The sequence below is a fragment of the Calonectris borealis genome, chromosome 19 (genome assembly GCF_964195595.1).
Source record: "Calonectris borealis chromosome 19, bCalBor7.hap1.2, whole genome shotgun sequence".
Lineage (NCBI taxonomy): Eukaryota > Metazoa > Chordata > Aves > Procellariiformes > Procellariidae > Calonectris > Calonectris borealis.
This window is the reverse complement of record NC_134330.1, coordinates 12,065,967-12,092,126: the sequence shown is the minus strand read 5'-3', so window position 1 is coordinate 12,092,126 and position 26,160 is coordinate 12,065,967. Positions and strand designations below refer to the sequence as shown.

The 26,160-nt window shown below is 47.7% G+C and overlaps 1 protein-coding gene across 3 annotated transcripts in view; it reads left to right on the top strand.

Annotated features, from left to right (window-relative positions):
- The window catches only part of CALN1 (calneuron 1), a 151,433-nt gene that overhangs the window by 8,012 nt on the left and 117,261 nt on the right, over positions 1-26,160 (top strand). The window contains exon 2 of one of the 3 annotated variants that reach the window (XM_075169144.1): positions 8,667-8,861. In XM_075169144.1, the coding sequence (XP_075025245.1) occupies positions 8,740-8,861 (122 nt within the window). In that variant the 5' untranslated portion in view covers positions 8,667-8,739. Of the gene's footprint in view, positions 1-8,666; positions 8,862-16,457; positions 16,753-17,600; positions 18,469-26,160 lie in introns of those variants that run through there. The other 2 variants (XM_075169146.1, XM_075169145.1) reach the window with 2 other exon arrangements.

The window sequence follows — 26,160 nt, the reverse complement described above, 5'->3', positions numbered from 1 at the left end:
GAAATCTCTCACATTACATTTACCCATGGCTATGCTGAACTTGGGGTGGATGTTTTCAAAGAACTACCCGTATTACTCCCCGTAACTCGTTCCTGAATGGTAACGGCTAGTTCAGAGGAGGTACCGTTTGGTAGGGGGACTGCAGGCTATTTTTCTCATGTGCATTATTTTGCACTGATTGGCATTGAACTTCAGCTCTTACTTTATTCTTCAGACATCGGGTTTTGTGAGATTTTTTTGCAACTGTTGCAACCAATTCTGGTTTTGATTATCCTGGTTAATTTTGTTTCATTAATAAATGTTGTCGTCTCACTCCTCACACACCTCCAGTCCCCAGATAATTTCTTAGTAAATGAGTAGATCTATTTTACAGGTCTCTCTGGGATTGCAATAGAAAGTTGCTTTCATTATGAAAACAGATTGTTTATCTTTGTTTCCTGCCTTCTTTTCCCATCTCCTTCATAATGAAAAACAATGCAAACAATTCCCTTAACCTTTCTGCTATGACCTGTCTCTCCTGAGTATGCTTTTTATTCGGTGATCATCTATCAGCCTCACCACCTCCCTGGCAAACTTCCTTCCCCTAATGTTTCTAAAGGGGTTTTATTGTTACCTCTTATGCCTCTAGCAAGTTGCTGCTCAAAACCCTTTCTGGCACGCCATATTGTTCTTCTGCATGCAATTTGTCATGTTCAGGGATCTATTGCCTCTCTTGAACATGATTTGTGCTTTTTGAGAAATGCCTTTAAACTCTTCTACTCCGCTGTGTAGCTGCACAAACTTTTTTTCCTTTTAACTCTGGTTGGTTTGGCAGTGTATGTTTATTCCAGGCTTGTAATACACAGTTTTAAAACAGTTATTTTACTCTTTTAACCGCTTGTTTTAATTTCTTTTCAAGCAGCTTTTTCATTTTTAATTTACTTTCCATTTTTAAGGTCGTATGAGCAATGCTTATGTCTTGAATAGGTCCTAGGCATCTCTGAGCCAAACTGAGAGTTGCTTTTCTGCTTCTAGAGTCAATGATTTTAGCTCCAATAGTTATTTATTACACCCAAAAGTTATTTTAAAGGTCATGCCTCAAGTGAGATATGCTAGACGTAGTCTACCCAGTGCGTGTCCTGGCATCACAGAGCCCCACCAGCCAGCCTCTTTCCAAAACAATCTGAGCTGTATCGATATCCCCACCCAAATGGGTATCCCCGTGCTTTGACTTCCAGCAGCAGCAAAATATTGAAGGCCACCGCTCTGAACTGTGCTCTACACTCCTGCCTGCTTTGGGTGGTACTGATAACTCAGCAACAAGTGTAGCTGGTTTCCGCTTTTCAAAATGCAGCAATTCCAGTTGGAGATTGCTTATAGTGTCTCTTCAGCCACTGGCCAGCAGAGGACGGGGCCATGGGGAGGCCCTTTGCACCACCCCTGTATACCATTTTGACCCAAAGCAAACCCTATTATTTTCCTACCTGTCTAAGCCAGGTAAAACTATTTAGAGGTAGAATCCACCATATCGAATGAAGTCACAGTATTAACATCAACGCTTCTACGGACAATTAAAAAGCCCTTTCATTTTGAAGACACTGCTGCATTGCTGTGGCAATGGTCGTATTAGAGGGGGCAGGACTATTCAAGCGGGCCTAAATTAAGTAATAATTGAAATGTTTGAAGGAAAATGAGTATGGTTGTCAGGGACAGCCTTAAATATGTTTTGCTAACATCTTGCAGAAAAATTTTGATAGAAATTGCAGTGCTGTGTGAGAGAAGACTGGGTTTTATTTCAAAATAAATAAGTAGAACAGAAGAGAGAGGGGGAGAACACACAAGAGCACAGTTAATAAGATGTATAATCAAATGAAAATTTTTGCACAGTGATATTGCATGAGGTAAAACTTCAGAGTTTAAAAACAAAACATGTTTTTTTTTACCAAAAAGCCTAGAATGTTAGAAAGCACATTTGACTATAATATACATCCCATGCTTTATGGAGTATTTATTTAACATATACAGGTTGCGGAAATGAAGCACCTTTTGATAAGTAATGTCTCAAAGTGCTACTGAAAAACAACATCAGCATAGAAAAAGTTGTTTTACAGAACTCAAGAGCTGCTAGCGAAGTCCTGATTTAGAAAAACATGCAACTTCAAGTGAAGTAACTTAAACCAATGGCACATGAGCACATGCTGAGGTTAAGCAAGTGCATTGTTGTTTTTATAAATCCTCACATTTGCTTTCTTGAGCCAGGGCAAAGCAGTATGCATGGATCTACCAGCCCAGGACAGTTCTCTCTGCTTTGCAACTGATTTCAACAGGAACACCAATTGCTTCATGCTGTACCACGCACCAGCTTACTCCCACCATGGCACAGAGCAACTTTCGGAGGAGCGCTATTTAAGATGCCAGGACAGGTGACAAGGTTTTTGGTATTCGACATCTGAACCCCAGTCCCACCATGTTTTTCAATGCTGGGATCAAGCCTAGCCATCTTTATAAATACCTACTGAAGCTTAGCTTAGATCCAGCCATGCCAGATTTTGTCCTAAAATCTATTTCTCTTTGGTACCCTCACTGCTGCCTGCGCTCCTCGTTGTGTCTTTGAGGACAGGAGCCACTTTCTCTGCACAAGGTGATTCCACCTTCACGGCAGAAGCATCTCTGGTGAATTAGCTGTAGCACACAGCAATTATGTTACGGAAGTTGGGTGAAAGGGAGCAGTAAAAATTCGCAAGTTCTGCCAACAAAATCCCTTTCATTTTTGTTGTTGTTTTTTTCCCTCCCCATACCTTGGCAAGACTCTTTCCTGTTTTTCTTTCATTACATGGCAAATGCACAATAAGAACAGGAGGTCGTTTACTCCAAATCCTCGATTTATAATTTTTCTGACGTTGCCAGTTGCTTTTTCTAAAGACTGCGAACAATGTGCAAAGTCCTTGTTGGGTAACAGTCATAATTAGATGCTTTCTAAATTTCCAAGAGCTTTTGAGTACTCAGCACACTCCTTCCCTAATATCCTGTGGCTCCGTATTTATGCTAATAAACTCAGTTGTGTCCAGTGACCCCAAAACTGCTGCCCTGCAGGTTTGGAGACCAGTATATGAAGGCAAAAAAAGGAACAGCTGGAATGGAAGATCCTGTGCAAGAATCCCACGATGTCTGGATTTATAGAGAAATAATATTTTTGTCAAAGTTCTTCCAGAAAGGCTTACAGGATCTGCCCAGGTACAGAGAAAGGAATAAGAAATGATTGTTGCAGATCCATGTGGCCAGATAAGCATGGCCTGGTGGACAAGAAAAATATGAAGTGCTGCCTATGAAAGCAAAAATGAGTGAACTTTCAGCTGGCTGGGGATGAAAAAGGCAGCTACAGGGAGGAAAAAAAGAAAATGTCAGTCATGTTATGATGAAGCTGACAGCTCTTTTCCTCTGCCAAAATGGTAGCTTCTGGTTTTGGTCTGAAAGCATAGTTTTGGATCAACTGAAGCAGTTTTTTAATTTGGTGAATTCGGAATTAGAGGAATGGTTTACTTGATCATTTTTTTTTGCAGCAGACCATTTTAGTTGGCATGGGAAGTTCTCCAGGGGGTAGAGTGGAGAGCTGAGTAATCCACATCTCTGGGCTGGGACCAAACAAGCCAGCAAGGTCTTTTGGAGATACCTGAATTGGCCACAAACCCAGCCCAGCTTCAGGCTGCAGTGTGTGTCCTGTCTATGACCCCCTTGCCCCAGGGGACATAGTAGATGTCTTGTGTTTCTTGACCACATAAAGACTGTGATTTGCAGACTCTAGGGTCAGGGAGGCATGCCAGTCTTTGATCCAGCAATGAGTCAGAAGGTGGGATGCGTTGGCTGAAGGCATCTCGCTACTCAGTTTGAAAGAAGCCAAGGACCTTTGCCTCCTGGTGGAGTTGCCTCCAAGCTTGTATCATGTCTTTAGGTGGATTTCCCTTAAGTTCTCCTGCTGCTGCTTCGCACTGTATAAATAATTGGGTATTTGATAGACATGAAGAAATAACAAGCTACTGCCTTTTTTTTTTCCTGGTAGGACAAGATGTATGAGCTCTACTCTCTGTCCTAGTGAGTTTTTAAGCATTTCTTATAACTGGAACTAGACCAGCTCCTGATTTCTGATAGCCTGATGTTTAGGCCATGCACTTTGCTGTTCCGAATCTGGCTGACTGAGCTCTCAGGCGTGGGTCACCTGCCTCTCACTCGAGTGTCTGAAACTAGTGGGGCTCCGAGCTGAACAGAGCATCACAGCCACCTCCTCCCTGCAGTGACCAGTGCTGCTGGTGACCTAGCCTCTGTCAACTGTTCTTGGCCTTTATTAAGTGCCAGAAAATGAAGTGTTTTGCATTAGTCACCATCGTTTGTCAGGCTTGCTTTTTTTTTCATTGGCTTAAAGCCACACATGAATTTGGGATTGGATCAAGCTGAACTTCAGGCTCTGCTTGAGAAGATCAAGAGAATGAGAAGATCATTTGCATGACCCTATATTGTCATTGATGCTTAGATGGGCTGGAGACGGCAAGGGCTGGGGGGCTTTGCCTTTACCATTGCCTGATATGACATAGGAGCTGCAGGTTGTGTTTCGGGAACAGCCGCGTACACACGTGTTCGCCTCAACCACAGCCTCACCATTACCAAGGCTATCGCCCAGCCTGAATGCAACCTGCAAATATTGTCAGAGAGCATTTAAGGCATTTATTACTGAGTGGAGAGGTATGCCCATGGTGGTGTACTTGCATCCCCACCAGGAGCAGAGCAGCCCAAGCTACAAACAAGCCTCTCACTACTCCAGGTGCCAAGTGCAACCTGTTCTCCAACTTACAGGGCAACATACGCATTAAGAAAAAAATCCTTACATCAAAGCGCCTGTAAGCCATGCTAGTCATCTTGGGTGTTACTGAGCGCCCTATGAATGGAAGTGCTTTCTGTATGAAAGGGACGATGATGCACTATCTCCCTCCCCTCCTGTCTGCACTCTTCCAGCCCACTCTCATATCTGTGATCCTCTCCTCTCTCCTCTGCCTCCACCCACGAAATGTGCCTTCACTGGAAAGAAAAATGAGATGTGAAAGGAAAAAAAGGATTGAGGAAAATCTGGAAATCCAGATGTCTCAGCATCATAGATGCAGTCCAAGCTGTGTCCTTTACGGCTTGTAATGAGGAGCGTTGGAGTGACTGAACGCCCTGACCCCCAGCCAGCCGTTGTACCTGCTCTCACCTACCTCTCTGAGAGGTGAAGTCTGGAGCAGCTGCTGATTTTCATTTTAAGTCTTAGGGTTTGAGCTATTAATAAGCCTGGAAAATAACCACATGTTCTCTGAATTATGTACCAGATGTTAAATTCCCCAAGATGAAGAGGTGTCAGCCTGATGGAAGAAGTGATGTGAGGACCTTTCTTTTTCCTCTGTGCCGGGTTTCTCCTCTTTTTAGCAAAATCGGTTGCCTGCTGGTGGACGTAAAAAGAAAATTAGTATCACCCCACGAGTTTTGACCCAACACCACTGTTCCCCCCCTTCACTTTGCGCCCACGTTTATGCATTTCTTACCTTTCTCCGGCATCAGATTTTGAAGACAAGTGCCATCCAAAATGAAGTCCCATTGAAAGGATGTGTTGTGATGAAGAGCTGTTGAGTGAGTCACTGTGCTCGTGCTGGCAAAGCGGGCTGCGGAGCGGGCCAGATCCTTACGCTTGGCACGAGAGAGCGAGAAGCAAAAGAGGAAAGTAAACTTGGGGCCAGGAGCGCTGCAGTGCCTGGCCAGCCAGGGGGGCTGGGTTGCAAACGCTCTCCCACTTAACCGTTTCCGTGACGCAGCTGCACCAAGGCTGTTCACAGCCTCATTAGGGCTGTGGGAGATGGGCTGAAGGCGAATACAGAGGAGGTGCTAAGGGACTAAAAAGGGTTTCACTTCTGTCTTCTTGACAACCACTTTTTTTTAAGGTTCTCTTCTTCCTGATCCTCCTCTGCCCCAGAGTGAGCGCTTGCAGCTCCACATGGGGAAAGGTCCTCAGCAGCTCAGGGTGGCGTTTAACCAGGATGGCTTTCTTCCTCGGATCCCTGTCTTATGCCTCTTGGTGGCACATCGCATAAAGATGGAGGGAAGCTGTCATCAGCTGTGTGTAACAGAGCTGAACAGTCCCTTGGGAGACGTTTATAAATGTGGATTGAAGACACTGCACCCCAAGGGTACCACATTTTACTGCGGGTGTAGATACACAGAGAGACTAATAAATCAGCCTCTGCGCTAATAGAGATGCCTGCGCTCTTGACTGTGACCCCGCTGGCTGCTCTCTCCGAGGGGTGACTTTGCTCAGACATTTATTTCTGAGATCTGCTTTAGCATCTCCTGTTACACACCCGCTGGCATGACAACTGCAAGCGCTTGTTCCAACACAACGTGCCCTTTCCTCCTGGGGATGCTTCTGGGGAAACGTAGCTCAAGTCAGAACAGGCTCGCGGGGGAAAGTCCTGCTGGAGGTGTGAGCTGTGTTCTTCCACCACCACCACTAATGCGGTTGTATTAGTGGCCCTCCTGGATTCCTCCCTCTTTTTTCATGTCTTGTACCAGGGAGTGGAAGAAATTGCGGAAAGTGAATTCCTGCTATGTGTGAAATTCGGCAGGACTGGGAATGTAACAGGAACCTCCCAAGTACTGGGGTCTAATCTGGACAGCAGACTACCTGGCACAAGTCTGGGTTCCCCATGCCAAGAATCCTGCCAGAACTGATTGTCAGCCCCTTTAAGGAAGTAAAAAAGAAGATGTGGAGACCAGGGGACCAGATTTTGAGTGGTTTCACCATTTTCCCACAGTTCCCCTTAGCTTGTCCTTCAGGAGCAGTTGACAGTCTTGCGCTCTGTGTTATTCACTGCTCATTACTAATCAATGGGCTTCTAATGTCATTACTTATTTCATTATCCAACCAATCTAGCAGATCAGCCATTATCTAGGGAAAAAAAAAAAAAAAAAAGACAATTTCTTACTGGCATTAAGCGGTTGGCTAGCAGGTTAAAGTGCAAGGTTCACATTTAAGAATAAGACCAAGACACTATTAGCAAGAAAATTTGCAGTGAAAGCCATCTGTAAATTTGCATTATCCAGAGAAAGAGAGGAGTCCGGCCCTCAGAGGAGGTGTTGCAAAACACAGAGATAAGTGAGGTAATCCAAAAGGTGTAAGGACTGTATCAAGAGCCCAAGCAGAGCCTCAGAGAGTCGGTAATAACAATGGTAGTAGTAATAATGGTAATAATAGACCTTGGAGGTCTGGTCCTGGGTCAGGCCTCAAGTGTTCTAGATGCTGTGCAATTGCAGACAAAACAGCAAATAAGTTCTTGCTTCAAAGCGCTTAAAAACCATGTAGAAGGAGAGCGAGGCCAGACGGCTAGCGACAGATGGGCAGGGGAGAAGAGAGAGGTAGCGGCAGCTCGCACAAGGAGGGTACGTCTCAGGGCACCAGCAGGCTCACGGCTGTTATGGAGGTGGTTGCAGGAAGGATAACAAGGTGCATGTGTGGATCATTTGGGGGCACTTGCCCAGGGTCAAGGGCCAGCCCAGGGCAAGGAATAAAGTGCTTGTTCAAAAGTGTAACGAGAGCCTGATAGCGGCTGACATTGCGGGGTGGTTGAAAGCATGGGTTGATGTCCCAACGGGAATTGGAGATGGTGGGTCAACCAGGTACAAGCCATGAAGGGTTCTGGAGATGGAGACACTGACTTGTCTTGGATGCAGAAGAGAAGGGGCAGCGTGGAGAGGTATGTCCATGGTGGTGGGGAATGAGCTTTGCAGATGACTTTTGAATGGCAATGCTGCAGCAGGTGGCATGTGGTGATGGACAGCAGCTTAGTGACATGGTGCAGAAGGTGTTGGTCAGACTTTGAGGTCTTGTGTGTCACAACTGGGGAAGAGAAGCTCGCTGAAAGGGATACCCTGCCTGGGTTCTTGGAGGTTGGGTGTACCCAGCGCTGGTGGGTGCCCGGCAGAGATACCTGCACGGCTCTTGGCAAGCACACGGGTGGCCCTGGCTCCTCCTCTTGTGCAAGGGTGCTTGCACCCTCATCCCTGTAACACAGGAGCACCAGGCTGTACCCAGCTCACTCCTAGGAACAGCAGCAATATCTCCACGGGAGGGAGGTGGGCATACTCTTGACTGCATGCAGGGATCCCGTGCTAACGTGCTCCAGACTGGCGCTGGTGGGAGTGGACACGGAGCACAGCTTGCTGTCAGGACTTACAGCATTGTGTGTTCACACTCAGAGGTGCCATGCTGGCATCTGCCCAGTGCTTCCGAGGAGATGCCTGCAGACGCTCCAGGTCTGCTCTCTCACGACTACTGGGCTGCAGCTGAAGCCAGCCTTGGATGTTTCATTTGATCTGTGCCAACTCTGCGTTGCAAAACATATGAGCAAATCGCTGTTGCCCCCTGGAAGGAGCAGGGCTGTGTCCCAGAGCACACTATTCCCATGGCATTTAACATTCTCTGCAAAACCAGCTTTTATTTAGAACTGAACATCTGTTCCAGATGTGGTTATTCACTGCCTGCGTCGCTGTGCTCCTGCCATTGTTGTCCTGCTACACAGTGAAAGGCTGGCATGAATTATTGAAAGATTGAGTTTAAATAAATGATAAACTGGTACGGTGCGTGCCGTTAAGTTTCTATCCACTCCTTACAGAGTCACACTGCCGGCTTTGATGTCCCCATGATGAGCTCGCACATCTCCCACAACCTGCCGTCCCATCTGCCTGATGGGGCTGATCGAAGAGCGTGGAGAGGGGCAGCCCAAGCATGAAGGTGGCCGAGGGGACGAGTCTCCTGGGGAGAGGGAGGAGCCGCAGCAGAGAAGCAGGCAACCAGAGTTTCCCTCCTGGCAAGTGTCTTTCTCATCTCAAACTCTTCCTCGCGAGGGGCGAGCTGGTACGGGGGGTTTGCTTGCTAAGGGCAATGGGTGCACTGGGAGGATGGGGATGCTGCCAGCTCCCAAGAATGGGCAGCGGGGACAGTGCTGGGGACCGGCAGCGGGTGCATGCGTTGGGAATCTTATGGTGTAAAGGATCCTTAGTTAAAATCCTAGAGTAAAACCTCATCCCAGTGAAACACCTTGTGGGACTGTGCTGAACGCAAACGTATCCAGACCATCTACGTGCACGTGATGGGAGGGCAAGGGGCACGCTGGGTTTGAGTCCACTGGGGCTCTAAACCAGCCAAATCCTCCTTTTTTGTTGGCTCTCAGCTGGGAAGTCCAAATGGATTTTTGGAAGTCTGGTAGTCTTGGAAATTGTGGGGTTTTTTTTTTTTCCTTCACCATTTTGAAAAATGGCTTGACTCACAGTTGCATGAGGCTGTGGGGATTCACAGCAGACCATCTGTTTCAGCTGTTAGCAGTCATTAGTTTTTTTTCATATTTTTTGCTACTTTTGGGATACTTTGGGAAAAAAATATGTTCTTGATGGCATTGGAGGACTTCAAAGTCACATTTTTTTTTTTTCTCAGAGAAACAATATACAGTGGATGCAGTTGTTATAAAAGAATTATATTTTTATTGGGCTTTCTAAATGGGGATTTTCTCCTGTGGACACGCAGGAGGACATAGTATATTGTTTATCTCCCTTCCACCATGCATTGGCCAATACCTGCCTTGCTACTGTACTGCGATACATCTACTAAGGAGTTTTTTCTGGGTTAACTCTAATGCAGAAAGGCTTTCATTTAAAAAAAATATAGTGAGATTTTCTTTTAAGCCACTACGTTTCTGGAGCTAAGTACTTACTGATTAAATCAGCCTTATTGTCTCCAGTTATTCTACCCAGAAACTGGAAAATTACTCAACTCCTTGACAGGTGTTCACAGCTGATGGCTCAGATTTGTGGATTGAGTGCCGGGGCATATGGCATGATAAATAATAGAACAAACTAATCCTATTGACACTGTCCACCCTCCAGCCTGCGCACATTTATCCTTGTGCCTTGCTCTCGCCGTGTGACAGCCCGTTCCCCGAGCCAGCTCCTCTCAGAGGTGCTGCTCCCGAGCCACTGACCGACAAGTTTGGCTCATCGATGCTTGAGCAAAGTGTCGTAGCGCTGGTTTGCAAGGACCTCAGCTCGGCATGACGGGCAGGTGTCCACCATGGGTTTGCTCCCCGTCTGCTTCCTTAGTTTGTTCAGCTGGTGCTTCTGATGGCACATCATGCTGGGGTTTGCCCAAGGGCCTCGCTGGTGGTTTCCCTGTTGCTTGTGTAGGGTTTTAGACGCAGCAAAAAATCTTCCTTGAGTTTAAGGGGTGCTGGGAAATGGCAAAGGCTGGTAGCACAAGGGAGGGTGCAGTATCTTGCATGGAAATGTGTGATGAGATGGTGGCAGCTCCTCCGGTGGATGCTGAGTCCTGGCTTCATGCAAACGTGAAGCTGTGGCCTGGTCATGGGCAGAGTAGAGAGCTCATGGTTGTGCTGGTTTGGGTCATGCGTCCCTGAAAGGAAGAGCTGTGGACAGGACATAAAACATGAGCCACGAATCTCCGAACCTGCTCTTGAGTCTTGTGATGGTGGGAGACTGCAGAGCAGAAGCCGAGTAACTTAGACCTGCCTGTGACACCTGGGTGAAGTGACAGCCAGAGAGCCATGGAGTATTTCCAACCCTCCATTAGGACTGTGGCTTTCAGCAAAATTACAAACGTATCCTGGAAAACGCTCCTTCGAGCTGGCCAAAGAGCCGTTATCATTTCTGGGCGTGGGAGCTGGTTCTGCACTAGGCAGCTGGCGCGGGGCCATGCCGCGGCCGAACCCAGCATGTGCCACTGCGGAGAGCGCTGGCACCGAGGGACACCGCGGGGACGGTGGCTCCTCCTGTCCTGCTGCCTGCTTCAGGGTGGCACGTGCTGGTAAAACCCAAATATCTCTATAGTGCAAAGCAAAGAGTCCATAGAACGTGCCCCGAGAGCTCAGCATCAGGTCTATACGCTCCCGCGTGCATTTTCGGGTATGGCCTGGGTCCACCTCTTGTCCTCTGCGTGTGGAGGAGCAGGACGTGTCCCACCCCTGCGTCTCTTGCTTTCAATTCTGAGCAAGGCGTGTGCCCTCAGTAATCTGGGGCAGCCGGCGCACCGCGGTGCTTGCTGCAAGCTCGCCAGCGGAAGGTGGAGGAATGCACATCTGGAGGCTCGTTTGGTGCCTGTGTGGTTTTCATTTGGAGGCCTTTCCGTTGTTGATCGACTTAATTAAAATTTTTAAAAAAATGAAAAGCAGGCAGGATTGGGCATTTTTTGTTTTTTTTTAAAATGAGATGCCTGGCTTTGAGGGCTACAGAACCAATTTTCATTTTGAAATTTCCTTTAATTTTATTTTTAAAGTTCCCCCCTAAAAATGTTGAGCTGCAAACTGAAAGGAGGTGTTCGGCTTTGCAAACCAAACCCAACCCAACCCCAAATCTATTAACTGACTCAGAAAGCATCTTCTGTTTTGCAAAGTCAATTTTCTGGAAAACATTAAACATTTCCAAACAAAAACATTGCTTTTTTAAAATTAACTGAATTCACCAAGATACCTAAAATACCCCTCATATTTTTGTGCCCCAGCATGGAGAAATGTGGGTTGGCGCTTGGCTGTGGGATGCTCTCCCCCTTCGCCCTAGCTGCTGAAAGCCTTCTCCGTGGTACAGAGGCTTTCTGGGGCATGGCTCGAGATTTGCAGATTTGATGAGGAGGGAGGAAGATGATTAGCGATCCTGGGGCCCCCGTTTGTTCTTCATGCCCCAACATGTGGCTGCTTTTGCTTGCAGCCATCTTCCTCCTCCCTCCATCAGGTCAGACCTCGGTGCATCCCCGAGAGACCCCACTTGTGGCACAGGGCACAGCCCTCCTCGGCGTGTCTGAAAATCACTGCCCAGATCCTGAGCGAGATGTAAAAGGAAGAAAAAGGAAGAAAATATCTCACCATCAGGAAATTTGCCTATTAAGATCCCAGACACAAAAGTCTCAATGGAGCTTTTCCCCTCCGAACCAGCTAAAATGTCTCTCACTGATGGGAAGTCTAAAAATAAGCGCGTTCTCCACAAACAGCTTAAAGATGTTGAAAATGAAAAGCAACAAAGGATGTAGAACGTATGAGTCACTAAATTACAGGGCTATCTTTCTAAGAGCAAAACAAAACAAAAAAACAAACCCCCCCAAACCCTCCCTGCTGAAATTCATTGTGAGTTTTCTGCCTTTGGTTTGGGGCTGTTTGCCCCGCGGTGCCTTGCGCAGACAGTCATCTTATTTTTGTGGGCTAGCGAAGGGCTGAAACCTTATCCATTTTTATTACATGGTGTGCCAGAACTGCTCTGTATAAATAAGGCTAAAACCAGTCTGCTCAGCAGCACGAACAGGAGGTGCTTTTCTCCTGCACATGGGCATTTCTGCTGATTTTTTTTTTTTTTTTTTTTTTTGTTGGGATAAACCCCCTTGAATGAGCTCGCTGGATGTCAGGATTTCTTGCGGGGAAGAGCGTAAGCGTACATTCGTCTCGACAGCATGTTCTTCTGGCCCCGGCTAAGCCACAAGTGTTTGGACTCTCGGTTGGGAGCAAGCAGATTTTTGTGGGTGTAATCGCATTTGCCTATAGCTTTAGTTTGTTGAGATAATGTAATTACAAGGAGTTCTCAGTTTGTTTGTTGTTGTTTTTTTTTTCCTCCCTGAAGGTCTCGTTTTGTGATGAGCTCCACTAGGGTGGACTCTGTTGCAAAACTGAAGCTTTTTTAGCATTTGCAGATGAGCTTGAATCAAAATCTTGGCGTTTGAGGCAGCAGGAAAGGGGATGGACTCGTGCCAAACCTATGCCTACATCTGATGTTTGCAGCCAGCCCCAATCTCTCTAATAGGCTGAAATGAAACCTCGGATCCAAGCAGATGGTAGGGCTGGAGAGGCGAATCTGCCAGTGCTGCCGCATCCCGGACCTGCAGTTAGGGCGTGCAATACCCTCACCGGGGTTGGAAGGAGCTGGAGGCTGCCCCTCTCTACCCATCATCATCGGCACCTTCATCCGTCCTCTTCCTCACTGCGGCGGGGGGAGGAAGGGCAGCAGCACCGGGCCAGGCTGGGCGAGAGCCCTTCCCCAAGCCTGTTGCGGTACCTGGCTGGCTCGCTCCCGGCCCAAATAACCCATGGATCAATAAATCAGTCCGCCTGAGTTGGCAGGCACAATAAAGGCTGTGCACAACGATCATAAATCCTGGAGCGGAGCTCGCTCAGCAATGATTTAATCTAGATATTTAGTTCTGAAATGCGCTAATTAAACTTCAGAATAAAGCATCCAGTGCAAAACCGAGATGAATAAAAAGTAAAAATAAAAGTTTCTCCTGGAATAATTAACCATCATTAAAACATGAAAATCCAGGCTAGGGAGCAATTGTACGCCTTCCACAAAGTGTTTCATCAGAAATAATGGGATGAAATTAAGCAATACAAAAATGTAGGCTGAAAGTTGAAAAACTTACCCCACTCGTGAGACCCATCAGACTGTGAAATGTTCCTGAGCCCTCCCCAGGGAGCGGACCAATGTGTATTTCTCAGGACATTTAAAACTGGACTGGACAGAAACCCACTCCCCAGTACTGCGGGAATAATTACAGACCTCCTCACTTCAATGGGCCTTACAGATCTTTCTGAGTTTTGATTTCAGTGGGTCATCCCTAACCGAGCAAAACTATTTAATTTCAATGGAGGACTTTCTTATCTGAGGGACCTCTAAGTTTGACCCTACAGGCCTTACATCTAGATATTATAAGGGATATTTTTAAGACACCAGCCTCCTCTAAAATCATACACTGGCTTGCCCTGCCTCCCCTTGGACACCGCGTTTATTGCTACCACATTTATTGCTGCCATATTTATTGCTCACCCGATGCTTCGGCCACGGCTTTCCTTGGTCTCCAAAAAAGGCACCCGAAACGAAATGGAGACCTCGCCCTGCCTACGCGGCCGTGGGTTTGCTGAGCATCTCCCTACCAGCTGGGTGGTACCCAAATGTAATCAGTCTGACTGGTGTACCACAGCTTGATAGCAAATTACATCAAGCGATAATCTGCTTGTTATTAGAGTGACAGCTCAGCGCTGACAGTGACACCTATCACCGGTCCCCAACAGGCAGCCAGGCAGGTCTCTGACAACAACCTTCCCTGCCTTGCGTAATTTTTCAGCACGTTACTTTGTCACATTAGTATTATATTGTCTCTCGCCGTATCATTTTCAGGAGCATAATGCAAATGTCTCAGTGCTGATTTCCAAGGTAGCCCTCTCCTCCCGGAGAGCGCGCCCTCCCATCGCCACCCCCCGCCCCGGGAGCTGCCTTGCTACCGAGGTCGTTTTTTTTTTAAAAACAGAGGGTTTGACACGATCCGCTCTGTGTTGTAACAAAGAAAAAGAGAAAAGGGCCACTGGTTGGCCTTATTTGTGCGGACACAAGTTTGGAGATATTCTGGATATATTTAGGGATTAATGAGAACTTGGTCCTTTAACAATTTTTAATAATAAATATATAAGCCTAATGGATTTTCCAGCTACTGTTTTCAGCCATGAAGGTTGGAATCTTTTTGGCTAATGTCTTCCAGAGCTGAAGGAAAGGAAATTAGCTAAAGGCAGGGAATAATGTTCTGCAAATGAGGGGCTTTGCCCCCGCTTTACTCACGTAAGCAGCCCAGGTGAAGCTGAGGGAGTCGCAGGTGAAAGTTCCCGTATGGATCAAGAAAAAAAGAAATGAAAAGGACGTGAAGAGATCGACCTGAGTCTCACCCCGATGAAACAGCGTTCGGTCCCATCGTTCACCTTCCACTGATGGTGCTGAGGGCCACTTTGCTGGAGCAGGAATTATCTTCTCACTGGACATAGGAACGCCAATAACTTAATAAAAATGGTGAAATTGCAGGCTGTAGCCGGGCCTGCACAGCCCCGATGGTTTATAAGGGACCTGGACCGTGGCTAAATTCCTCCATCCAGGCCCAGGAGCTCGTGAGCAGGCAGCGTGCAGGCACTGGGCGAGCGGCAGTGGGATGCAGAAGTCCCATCCTTGGGCACCACAGCTGAGCTGGTGAAGCAAAAATAGTTTAGTACCAATGGAGATGGGATTTCTAGTTTGCAGAGGGAGCAGAGGAAGCAAAAATCCTTCTGCCTGTGGTTCCTGAGCTGGTGATCATGTTCCTTCTAATGGTAAAATCCCAGCATGGGGAATGGCATGACCCACGAGGCTGAGAGGAAGGAGACGGGGAGGATTTTACATCAGAAAAGTACAACACAGGCAGGATGTGAATTAAACACCTTTAAGCCATAAAATTGACACTTACTCTGAAAGCTTTGTTCAATGCTGACACGGTTGTGGGAGTGTTGCCGTAGATGCCGGGTGTCTCTCCAGGCTGTTTTCCGGATCCAACCAAGGCAGTTTTAGTTGAGTGTTGGGTTCCCATTACAGACTCTTCTGCAGCCAACTGCTTTCACCATCAGAACATCTCTCCATGTATTTAGGCTAAATTGTCTTTAGCTAAATTTCACGCCACTGGAAGTACCGCGGTCCAGCTTTCCCCAGGTATGGCTTTTTCAGCGGGTTTGCCGATACCGGGCAGTGATCCAGAGAGCGTGTGCCTGTGGTGCATTCAGAAAGGGAACTGGAAAGACAAGCAAGCTCCACCGAGCTCTGGTAACCCACTGAAGATGACTGCAGTAAGGAAAGGTATCTCCTGGCTGATCTGCGGTGGTACTTTTAGCTCAGCTGAGAAGCCTAAGGAGATGCTCAGCAAGCCGGGAGAAGTGCACTCCTTCAAGCACTTGCTCTTTCACTCTGGAGAAGTCAGGACCCCCCTGACTGGAGCTGCCAGCATCGGTGATTTGTAGCTACCTGCTCTGCTCCTCTGCCCTCCTCAGCTCCGAGCAGGGGGTCAGGCGGGCTGGCTGGGCTGGGACACCGGGTTCAGGGAGACGCACACCTTTGTGCACACAGGAGCGCAGGAGCCACGTGCAGGCATGGTTTCTTCTCCTCCATTGCTGTTTCTAAAAAAAGAACCGGCAGCTTACTACACACACACACACACCCCCCATGCTGAAAAGAGACCCGGAGAGCTTGCGGGGAGTGAACTTTCTAAGGGGCTCAGCCCCACATTAGCGATTCCTTCGGGGTCGTGGACTATTTGGGGTCGTGGACTATTTGGGATCGTGGTCTTCCCCAGCCGCCTCCGGGAGGGAGGAAAGGCGGGCGGTGGGAGCTGGCGGAGGATGGAGCAGCCCCTCTCCCCTGCGCGCAGCATTCCTCGGGGTTTGGGGTGGGGGGGGTGGTGGTGCGTGTGAGGGGTGCCGGCGAGGAAGGGGTTAGCGGGGGCGCCTGCCGCAAGGTGGGCCGCGGCGGAGGGTGTTCCCCGGGCGGGCGCTGCGCCGCAGCCCTGGCCGGGGGCTGCCGGGGGGGAGCGCGGGGCGGCGCGGCGGGGCTGGGGGCTGCGCTCGGGGCTGCGCGGGGCCACGGGGCGCTGAGCCGCAGCGCGCTGCCGCGCCGCCCCGCACTCAGCGTTATTATTCAGCATTACCTATTTTTATTTCTTTTTTTTTTTTAATTTTTTTTTTGGTATTTATTTTATTTATTTTTTTTTTTTTACTCCGCCATCCTCACCGCCCAGATCTCTCTCTGCCTCCTCCCTCCATCCTCCTTTGAATAACTCGGCCAGGAGCGATCTGGAGGAGGGGGGGGGGGCGGGAGGGGGGGGGAAAGGAGCCGAGCAAACCTGTGGCGGAGGAGCCGGCTGGTGGAGAGGTGAGTCGAGGAGGGGGGTGAGACCCCGAAGAAGGATGAGGAGCACCGGCTGCCCCTCACTCGGGGAGAGGGGGGGTGTTTGCAGGGAGCCGACTGCGCGACCGCTCCCTGCAAACACCCCCCCTCTCCCCGGGTGGGGGGCAGCCGGTGCTCCACGGGGAACGGACCTGTTGGCCGGAGCGGGGGCTCGCCCAGCCCTGCCGGCTTGCTTAGACGGAGCGGACCCCCGCGGTGTGCAGCGGGGTCCGGGGATGGAGATGAAGGGCTTGGGCGGGGGGGGGCGGAATGTGCTCTGCGGGTGTGGATGCTCATCCCCTCCGGCCATCCCCACGCTGACTCGCGAGAGCACTTGGTACCCCGTCCCCTGGTTTGTTCACGGGTGGGGTGTCCCCCCCCTTTGGCTGTGCGAGGTTGTGGGCACACACAGGCGTGTTTGTGGAGAGGGGCACGCAAGTTGCCATGGAGCGGCGTAACATCACTTTTGCTGCCCAGAGAGCCCTTTTTCTTAATTTCTGGGCCCTTTCCTCGTTTATACCGTGGATGATGTAATAAGCGCTCGGTATCTATGCGGTGTCCTGCTCTTGTGGAGTTAGATAAGAATGAAGAGCCCAGAGCAGAGGGAGCATCCGCCATCTGTTTGAATAGATGGGTCTTAATGTATCTGTCAAAATCAACAAATGTACGCGACGGAGGAATTTGGCCCCAAACACCCACTGATGCCGCTGTCGGCAACCGAAAGACTCCCAAAGAGAGTCCTGCCTGTCACCCAGATGCCTACCAATAGCCTTAATGTATTCAGCCCAGCCTCGTTTCATTTCAGATATAATTTCAATCACCAGATTTAATACATGATTTGCAGTGATTGCCTCCTGATTTACCCACTTGAACAGCAAAAGGAATGCATTAAGGAAGGCTGAGCTGCCGTGCTTTGCTGGTGTCCTGAGTGTGAGCTGTTTCTCCTGTTACTCACCAGCAGCTCAGACCTTCTCCACCCACCAAGTTTTACTGTTTTCCACGTAGCAGCTGCATCCCCCTTAGTACACGCCGCGCTGTGTGGCACTAATTCACTGGGCGCCTTGCAAGCTTCTCTCAGCTCTCGGTGGCTTTGGAGTGTGTTGAAAGTCGTCGGGATGCAGACGGGCTCCGCCAGGAAATGATAGCGGGATGAGATCGGCTGTGGGAACGGCTCGCTGAGGTCTGTGGTTGCCTGTAACTCCGCCGGAGGAGAGGTGCGTGACCCTGTCTCACTCGATGTGCTTGCTGGACTACAAGAGGATCTCCTCATTGCCTGGGAAATCGAATTTCCCCATTGTTCAGCTGTAAAATAGCTGCACAAGGCCGTGATTGGCAAAGGACTGGATCACCCAGGTTGCTTACATCACGTAGGCAGCTGCCACCGAAATGACACACTTGATTGAAGGCCAAAAGAACCATATACGTAACTGCCTGTGATTAAGCTCCATATGATGCCTCAGAGCAAGTAAAAACCCCTCCTTCATCTCATCTTGTTTGTAACGAGACAACCGTTGCAGGGATATCATTTGGGTCATGTTGTGGCTTTTGGGGGATTTTTTTGTTTTGTTTTGGGTTTTTTTTTTTGCTTCTGGCTGTAAACTTCCATGACCTGCAACAATCTGCCGTTGCACCCTCGCGCGATGCCCCATGAGAGCCTGGTGCTGTAGGTGTGCTGGTAGCTGGGAATACGAATTTTACCAGGTAAGAGCTCCCAATGCCATTTTTTAACAAGGAATATTCCAGCTGGCTTCTTTTGGGGAGGGAGAGGGTCTTTGCACGCGTCCTTTCCCCACTGGTGTGCATGCGTGGCGGTGCGACCGTTTATTTCTGGGAAGGGTTTGATGGGGGAAGCTTCATCTTTTCAGTTTTCGGAGTCTTTGTGGATGCTTAACTGTTTCCTCAGAGTATGCACTGCACCTGTAGATAAATCCTCTCTGCACTGCACCTGTAGACAAATACTCTGCCCTGGCTCCGGCGAGGCAGTCTGCGTATCTCCGGGCAGAATCCCGATCGGGCGGTGAGGGGTGGGGAGGGCGGTGGACCTGGGCCAAACCCTGCACCGGGTGAAACTTCCAGGCAGCGTAAGGACCGCAGGGGTCTCCCGTGGGGAGGGCTCCGTCCTGCAGGAGCTGGCTTCTGGTCCTGTACCCTTTGGTAGTGTGCAGACCTCATCTGGTTCTCACAACTTTTTGGTGGGGCAGGATCAGGCAGGGGCCCGATCCTGCAACCCGATGGATTTCATCAGTGAACAAAGACACTTTGCAAGCATCTCCCTGCTATTGAATCCCAGGGCAAAACTTGTCTTGCAAAAAAGAAAAAATAAACGCTTAAAGAGAAATAGTTTGCACAAAGGCTAATTTAAACAAAGTCTCCTTCCTCTCCTGTCTCAGCTCCACAGGGAGACAGGGTCGTACCTCCTCTCCCCGTACTCACACTCTCTCTGACTTCATTATCGTGCAGTTTTTGTCCAATCATAAGGTGCTTGAGGATTATGCTGATGCAGCTTATTCCTACCATATCATGGTATATGGGTATATATAAATATAGATGGATATGTAAACATTTTTGTGGCCACTTGTCCAGGCTTTCCTTCCACAGACTAAATCCCAGCCCAGTCTTGGTACGTTTAAATGGCTGGTCCCACGCATCCCACACAGCTTCCAGAAAACCTTCCTCTGTAAGTTACAATGCAATGCAAGTCCTCTCATTTTATTTTTCTTTAAATGACCTAATTTCTAGGCAAAATCATTGCTTGACCAGTAGCGAGATGATAGTACTATGCATGTTTTATCTTCCAGAGTTATCGTATATGAACAAAATACCCATTGAGAAACTACTTGTATTCGAAATACCAGCAAACATCATTTTAGTCGATTTGTGCACATATAACTTTATTGATTCAGCATGAAATATGGCAGGCAATCTATTAGGAGATATAAAATGAAACAGGCAGAGCCTGTTCAGAATATGTTGGGAATGTCGAATGGGTCTGAGAGCGTTCATTTTAGCCAGGTGGCTTGCTAAGGTAAACTGAAATGATTTTTTATGAGTCCTGTAAACAATACCAAGTCAGTTTTATACAGTCCACAGCTAACGATATATTAGTTAGCTCAGCTGTTAACTGGGGGAACTGATACGTATGGAGAAGCTTTGCAAGACTGGGTAGGCTTTAATTGTATTTTTAACCTGTGAATGTGGTTAGTGTTAAAAGTGTAAGCAAGAAACTAAAGTAAATACTGGGTATTATGCAATAGTACTTGGGCTATCATGAAAAGACGGCAATAGAAACAAACCATTTATAGGTCTGCTTTTAATTAAATGCAGTCTACTTTGATAAAAGCACTAAAATGTGAAAATGTTTCTCAGAATAAAGACATTAAGCAGTGGTAATTAAAGCCACAGTGCGGATTTAGTCTGTTGAACCTGAAGTCCATGGGCAGGACATGGAAAATGTATAGAAATTCAGTGGGTGGTTCTAAAACTGCCCTTTCATTCATTGAACTTAATATCTGCTTGTGGAGGCTTACTGGGCATTATTGTATATACATTTTTACAGCATGATAAAAGAAAACCTTAAACATCTGCACTGCATGCTGTCATTAGGTCTGTTCATAGCTGAAGCTTTCAGGCAGCATATACCTCCCTTTTTCATACATTATAGATCCATTTAACCCGGATGGAGGTTTTGGATCCACGCCGTTCCTTGCCTGTAGCCATACCCCACTGTGTTGGCATCCCAGCAGCTTCGGTGGGTACCTCCCGGGGTGCAGGCGTTGCAAAGTGGGGGGCCGAGGCACGGCGGCTGCCGTGTTTGTCTCTGAACCCCCAGCAGTGAACTGATGCCCAGCAGCGCTGGGGAGAACTTGGAGGTGCTGGTTTGGGGCTCTCTGAGCCGTCCCTTTTCCTTACCCTCCTGTGTTTCCGTCATCATCACGTGTGTTTATTGAAGTTCTTCCCCGTGGTACCTGCAGAAGGGTTTTGGACATTTATAAATGCAGCAAGGGTCAAAATCTGGCTGCTTCGCCTTTTAAATAGGGCATAAGCAGATATGGGGTTTGCCTGTGGTCACTTAGTGTCCTGGACAGTGGGCACGTGCGCACAGAGAGCGTCTGTATGCGAAGAGTTTCCTTGGGATCTTTTTATCCTGGATGCCGGCACATTAAACAATAACGTGAGCAAGCCCGAGAAGCTGGAAGCTTGTTCAGTCGAGGGAACGGCCGCCACTGATATCCTGCACAAATTCCAGTTTGGCTTAATTCCTTCCTAACCTAAATTCTCTTTGTGTTCGTACTCGCTTCCTGCCGGGGGCCTGATTCTGCAAAGGGGTCAGTAGGGCAAAGCCTCACTGAAGTTAATGAGTTGCAGCGAGCTTGTGCCTGCGCCGGGATTGATCCACTTTAATGAGGTTTTCTTCATTCTCCTCTATTTGCAGGACCATAGCTGTTTGCATAGATACGACGATCATTTTGAAGGGTTACCCAATCCTGCAAAGCCTTAGGCAAACAGCTAAGTAAATAGCCCGTTGGCTTGGATGAGCACTGCTGATGCTTGCAACCTGTCCCAGTAAGGTAACTGGAGTTTTGCCATTGCCTCCCATGATCGCTGTGGCCCCCCCGAGGGACGCATGCCCCATGGGCATGTGTTTGAAGACCCTGACATGTTTGTGCTGCTGATTGGCAAGCTTCTCAAAGGGTTTGAGGACATATCTAGAGGCTACTAAGGGTGTCACAGTAATGTGTTTTTCCAGATATATTTATGTATCCATCCTTGATCTTAGATACTCTGCTCTGACCCCTTTTAAAAACTGCAGTTTAAGAAAAATGCCCTCTCTACACTATTTTTTTCCGCATATTGTTGACCTCTGCCAGGACAGTGATTTCCCCATGGAAAGCTGTCGGCACATCAACTATTATGCAAATGAGATTCCAAATAGTTGATCATCCCTGACAGGTATTAAGGTTTGGAGCAGCCAGCCCAAGAGCAAATCCCAAGAAAAACAAGAAAATGAAGTCTCCATAACTGTTTTCAATTATTCAGTCTCGCTGGTTCTCCTTATGTTTCAAGAAGAAACATGCAAATCTCTCTGGGTCTAGCTTGTTTACAGAGTGCTCGTGGGTTTAAAATACAGCCAGCATCAGATTTCTGTTGTACATTTCCTTCAAATAAATACTGAAATAAAAATAAGGATGCTGTAATTTGTGCCACCCCAAGAGCTAAATACTGCGCTCCAGCAGGAAATGATCATTTTGGTTTCTTGGAACAGCTTTACTATAATCTTCCACAGACCGGTAGCTCGCAAAGAAAGAAGCACGGACTTTCTCAAGGCAGCTCAGCAATCTGATAGGATCTGGTTTCTTGTGAATTAAGGTCTTGGACGATGAGGCACTCCAGCACGTGCTCAGATCCTGCTGAGTCCAGGGAGCGCTTCAGCGCTTTGCAGCATCGGAGCTCCAGGGCTTACCCCTTGGAGGAGGTCCATTCCTGCCGACCGCTGTGCACGTGTAGAGGTCATTGCAGGTTTGGGATCAACCTATGCACTCTTCCCATAAGCAGCTAAATAGTGTAGTGGTTGGTGTTAAACAGCTGCTTTGGGTGGACAATGCACCGTTCGATGGATGCCCAGCCACTTTCTGCAGTAGTGCTACAAGTCCTGCGCGTCCAACGGCAGCCGATACTTCCAGTTTTCTGCATGAAGCGGTGCCATGAGCACAACAGTCTCTGAACCCTTTCTCACCATAGCCTGTTCCTGGCTTACTAGTAGTTAATAATAACCAGCCTGCTGGTTCTGGAAACTTCTTGTTGGGGCAGGTCTGCATTTGGATCAATTGATCCTCTCCCAGCAAGCAAACTGGGATCTTCCTTTTAAATCTGGATCCTCTTTTAAAGCTGGGCCATAGTATGTGTATGAAGACACTTTCCCGAGGAAAGTAATAGCCCTGAATGTTTGCAGTGGGGAAACGCTTGGAGCGTATTTTGGTTTGAATCTTACACTATGATCCACCTCAATTTATACGAAAATTATTCCACTGTTATGATTACCCTCGCCTCTTTAATTACCTTCTGGCTCATTTATATATGTCGATGGCTCCAGTCCTCATAGCTCCTAGGGAACTTTCTGTAGGAACCATCAGCTATTGCTTTTAAAAAATAACCCTCACCAGATGTCCAAAAGCCTCCTTTAAAGAAGAGGCCTGACATAAGTCATATTTATTGGGAGTAATTAATTGTCCTGTTAAAAAACCTAAATGTTTTGGCATTTCATTAATAATACATAATCAACCAACAGGCTATTTGTAGTGTGTTACTTTGTTAAATCTGCTGTAAAAATTGTCATTATTGATATATTTCATGTTTATAATTACTCATCTGTGACGCACTCAGTCTGTTATGAATAATCCATTGTATATTGTTTTCTTAAATAGGATGCTTGCTCAGTGTGCTGGGGTGCCAGGAATCGCTGCTAATAATGTCTTCATGTCTGATTTATGCCTGTGAAGTGAAGGCAACTGGACATGAGCAAATGAACAGAAGCATGCTCAGAAAACTGTCCTCAAGACACGCTCGATAAGCAAACACTCAACAGTTGCGAGTGCAGGAGAAAACAGTTGAACAGAGCAGGGAAACATGTTAGAAATGCATTATGGTGGGATAAAGATGCACAAGTGACATTTCCTCACTGTTTTGACATTCTCTTCATCTCAGCTAAAAGCTCTGCAATCCTTTTTGTCTTACTGCCAACAAGGACCTCGTTACCCTATGCCATCAGTTAGTTCTGTATTATCTTCTTGTGCTCTCCCGCTCGGAAAAAAAAAAGAGCTAAGTATTCCAGAAAAAGAGAAATCTGATATTTTTGTATTTGAACAGCAAAGACTGTTGAGGGGGTTGGTGTAATGGTCTGAGCAGATGTGGATGATGGTACAAAGCCTCTCTTGCACCACTGACCTGCGATGTGTGCTCAGCTAAGTGTGCTCGGTGTTGACTTTGTCCATGCCCCCGCAGCTGACTGCGTGGGGGGGCAGGAGGAGCTCCCGCTGCGTGCTGGCAGGGAGTCCCTGGGGGTAGGCACAGGGTGGCCATGGCTCCCCTTGGCAGTATTAACTGCACAGTTTTGGTACAGAAAAATGAAATGCAGGTGAGGTGGAAGGCGCCTGGGACAGTGCCGAGGGAGCTGGCAGGTCGATCAGCTGCACGTGTGCTCATCTCGGCACCGATGCTGCTCTGCCCCTCGGGGTGTCTTCGCAGACTCCTGGTTTTTAAGGCCCGGGAGGAGTGTCAGGGCACCTGGAAAACAACGTATCACGAGCCATTAGATTTCACCCAGTTAACTCCAATACCGAGCTCGGTACTTGCGCTTGGCCAAAGCATGTCTTCCAGCAAGGCATCTGGTCTTGTCTAGGAGACAGCAATGTTCTGGTAGTTTGTTCCAATGGTTAATCACCTTCACCATTAAAAACTCTTGCTTAATTTCCAATTTGTGCGTTTAAAGCCTTCAGCTTCCCACACAGAAGCCATTCACCTTTAGATTTTAGAGCTTTTAAGTAGCCTGCGGGTTTTTCTCTCATAAACTCTTACCTTGTCCTCAAACGGTCTTCTCTTCGCAGCCCCACGCTGTAGGTCCTGTTGTCTTGTAGAGGAGCTGAACCCATAGGACCCATGCTGCAGCCTCCCCAGGGATAAAAGCTCCGTTCCCAAACTGATTCTTTCCAGTTTCCAGGTGAATTTTTAGGGAGGGGAAAGAGAGGAAGGTTTGGAGATTATTGTTGTGCTGTTGGCTTTTCTTTTGCTTTTTAATATCAGCTCAGAAGCTTTCAAAGACAACTGTGATTTATATGAAGATGGGAATTTTTGACTAACCCTGGCTAAACTCCACCCCTGCAGCCCGAGGCCGGGGGCAGCAGAAGTAGCAGAAAGTGGCTCAGTGGCAGAAAGTGGGAGAGGGAAACAAAAAAAGCTCGGGGTTGCTGGCTGCGCAAGGTGAGGATGAGTTTGGGGGCTAAGAGGAGCTTGTGTGAGCGGATGAAAGGCTGGTGAGTCGGTTATAATGGTTATTTCATTATGCAGGTTTAAGCCTGTTTGGGAATGGAAAGGGGTCTTTATACCCTTGGTGTGTGATGTGCTTGCCCTGGAGATACAGAGCTATCAAGTCATTGCAGTCCTCTCCTCCTGGCAGTTTAAGCTGAGGATCAGCCTAGGCCATAGTTAAAAAATAACAAACAACGACTATGGTTGAAAACTCTCCCACTGTGTTCTCACATGTTCAGCTTTCAGAAAGAAATGTGTATATTTTATACTTGATCTGTCATCCGCAGCTCTTCCTTTCTGCCATGCAGAATTCAAAGGCAGCCGTGAAGCTTCAGTTGTTTAGCGATGTGATGTCTTTTAAAGTGACCTTCCTTTTCTTTTTAATTTCAAATTTTCTGGAGAAGGTGGGGAAAAAAACAGCACAAAACCATCTGAAGCGCCTGTCGCTTTGTAGTCCTCGAACCTGGAAGTTTGTAGCTCATGAAGTGCCTCTGTGGCACTACATCCATTAGGCTTGTCACTCAGACCTTATTTTCTGCATTTCAGAGAACTTTATTCCCAGTTACAACCTTGAGTGCTGAAAATGGTCTAAGGTTTGTGAAGTCCTTTTACCCATTGATCCCCACGGGGAACTTCATTGCTAGTATCCCAACCCAGTATCTATGAGCAAGGCGATCTCCATTTTCTTGGTCATTGTCTGAAACAGGGGAATATTTTCTTAGGCTTATGCCAATAAATAATCACATATAGCACGAATGCCATGGACGGCGTGATAAGGACAAGGGCACTTGTGGGTGTGGAGGGTCAGGGCTGAACATGGTCCCTGGGGGCCAGTTTTAGTCTGTACCCATGTCACCACCAGCAAATGCATAGTGAATCTCAACATGTGTGTGCGTGTGCACTGTGGATTAAGGTCTCATGTTTGCCATCCATACATCCTTGTAAAAGGTACGAAATTAATCTGGATGGATTAATTTGCTGAAAATATCATGTGTGTAAATTCTGGGTCTAGTTTCTGATAAGCAGCCCTGCTCCCAGAAAGTGGTAGTACTCCTGTTTTCCAGAAGTAAAAGAAAAACCCTTTCAGAGGAAGCTTTAGGGCTCACTTCCACTCACAGCCCAATGACTTTGCATTACAGTCTGAGGAAATTTGGCTTCCAAAAATGGTCCGGTGTGTTTACTGCTCTGTGGAGGCTGCAGCAGGGGACTGGGAGCAGGGAGGCTCTTGTCTTTCTCTTCCTGCAATAGATCTGTTTATATATAGCCTAAATGTGCCTTTCCATGCGTTTTGGGGGATTTGGCTTTATTGGTATCAATAGTTAGAAAATACAAACTTCCTCAAAGATATTCCTCCCTGGGAGGATCTATTTT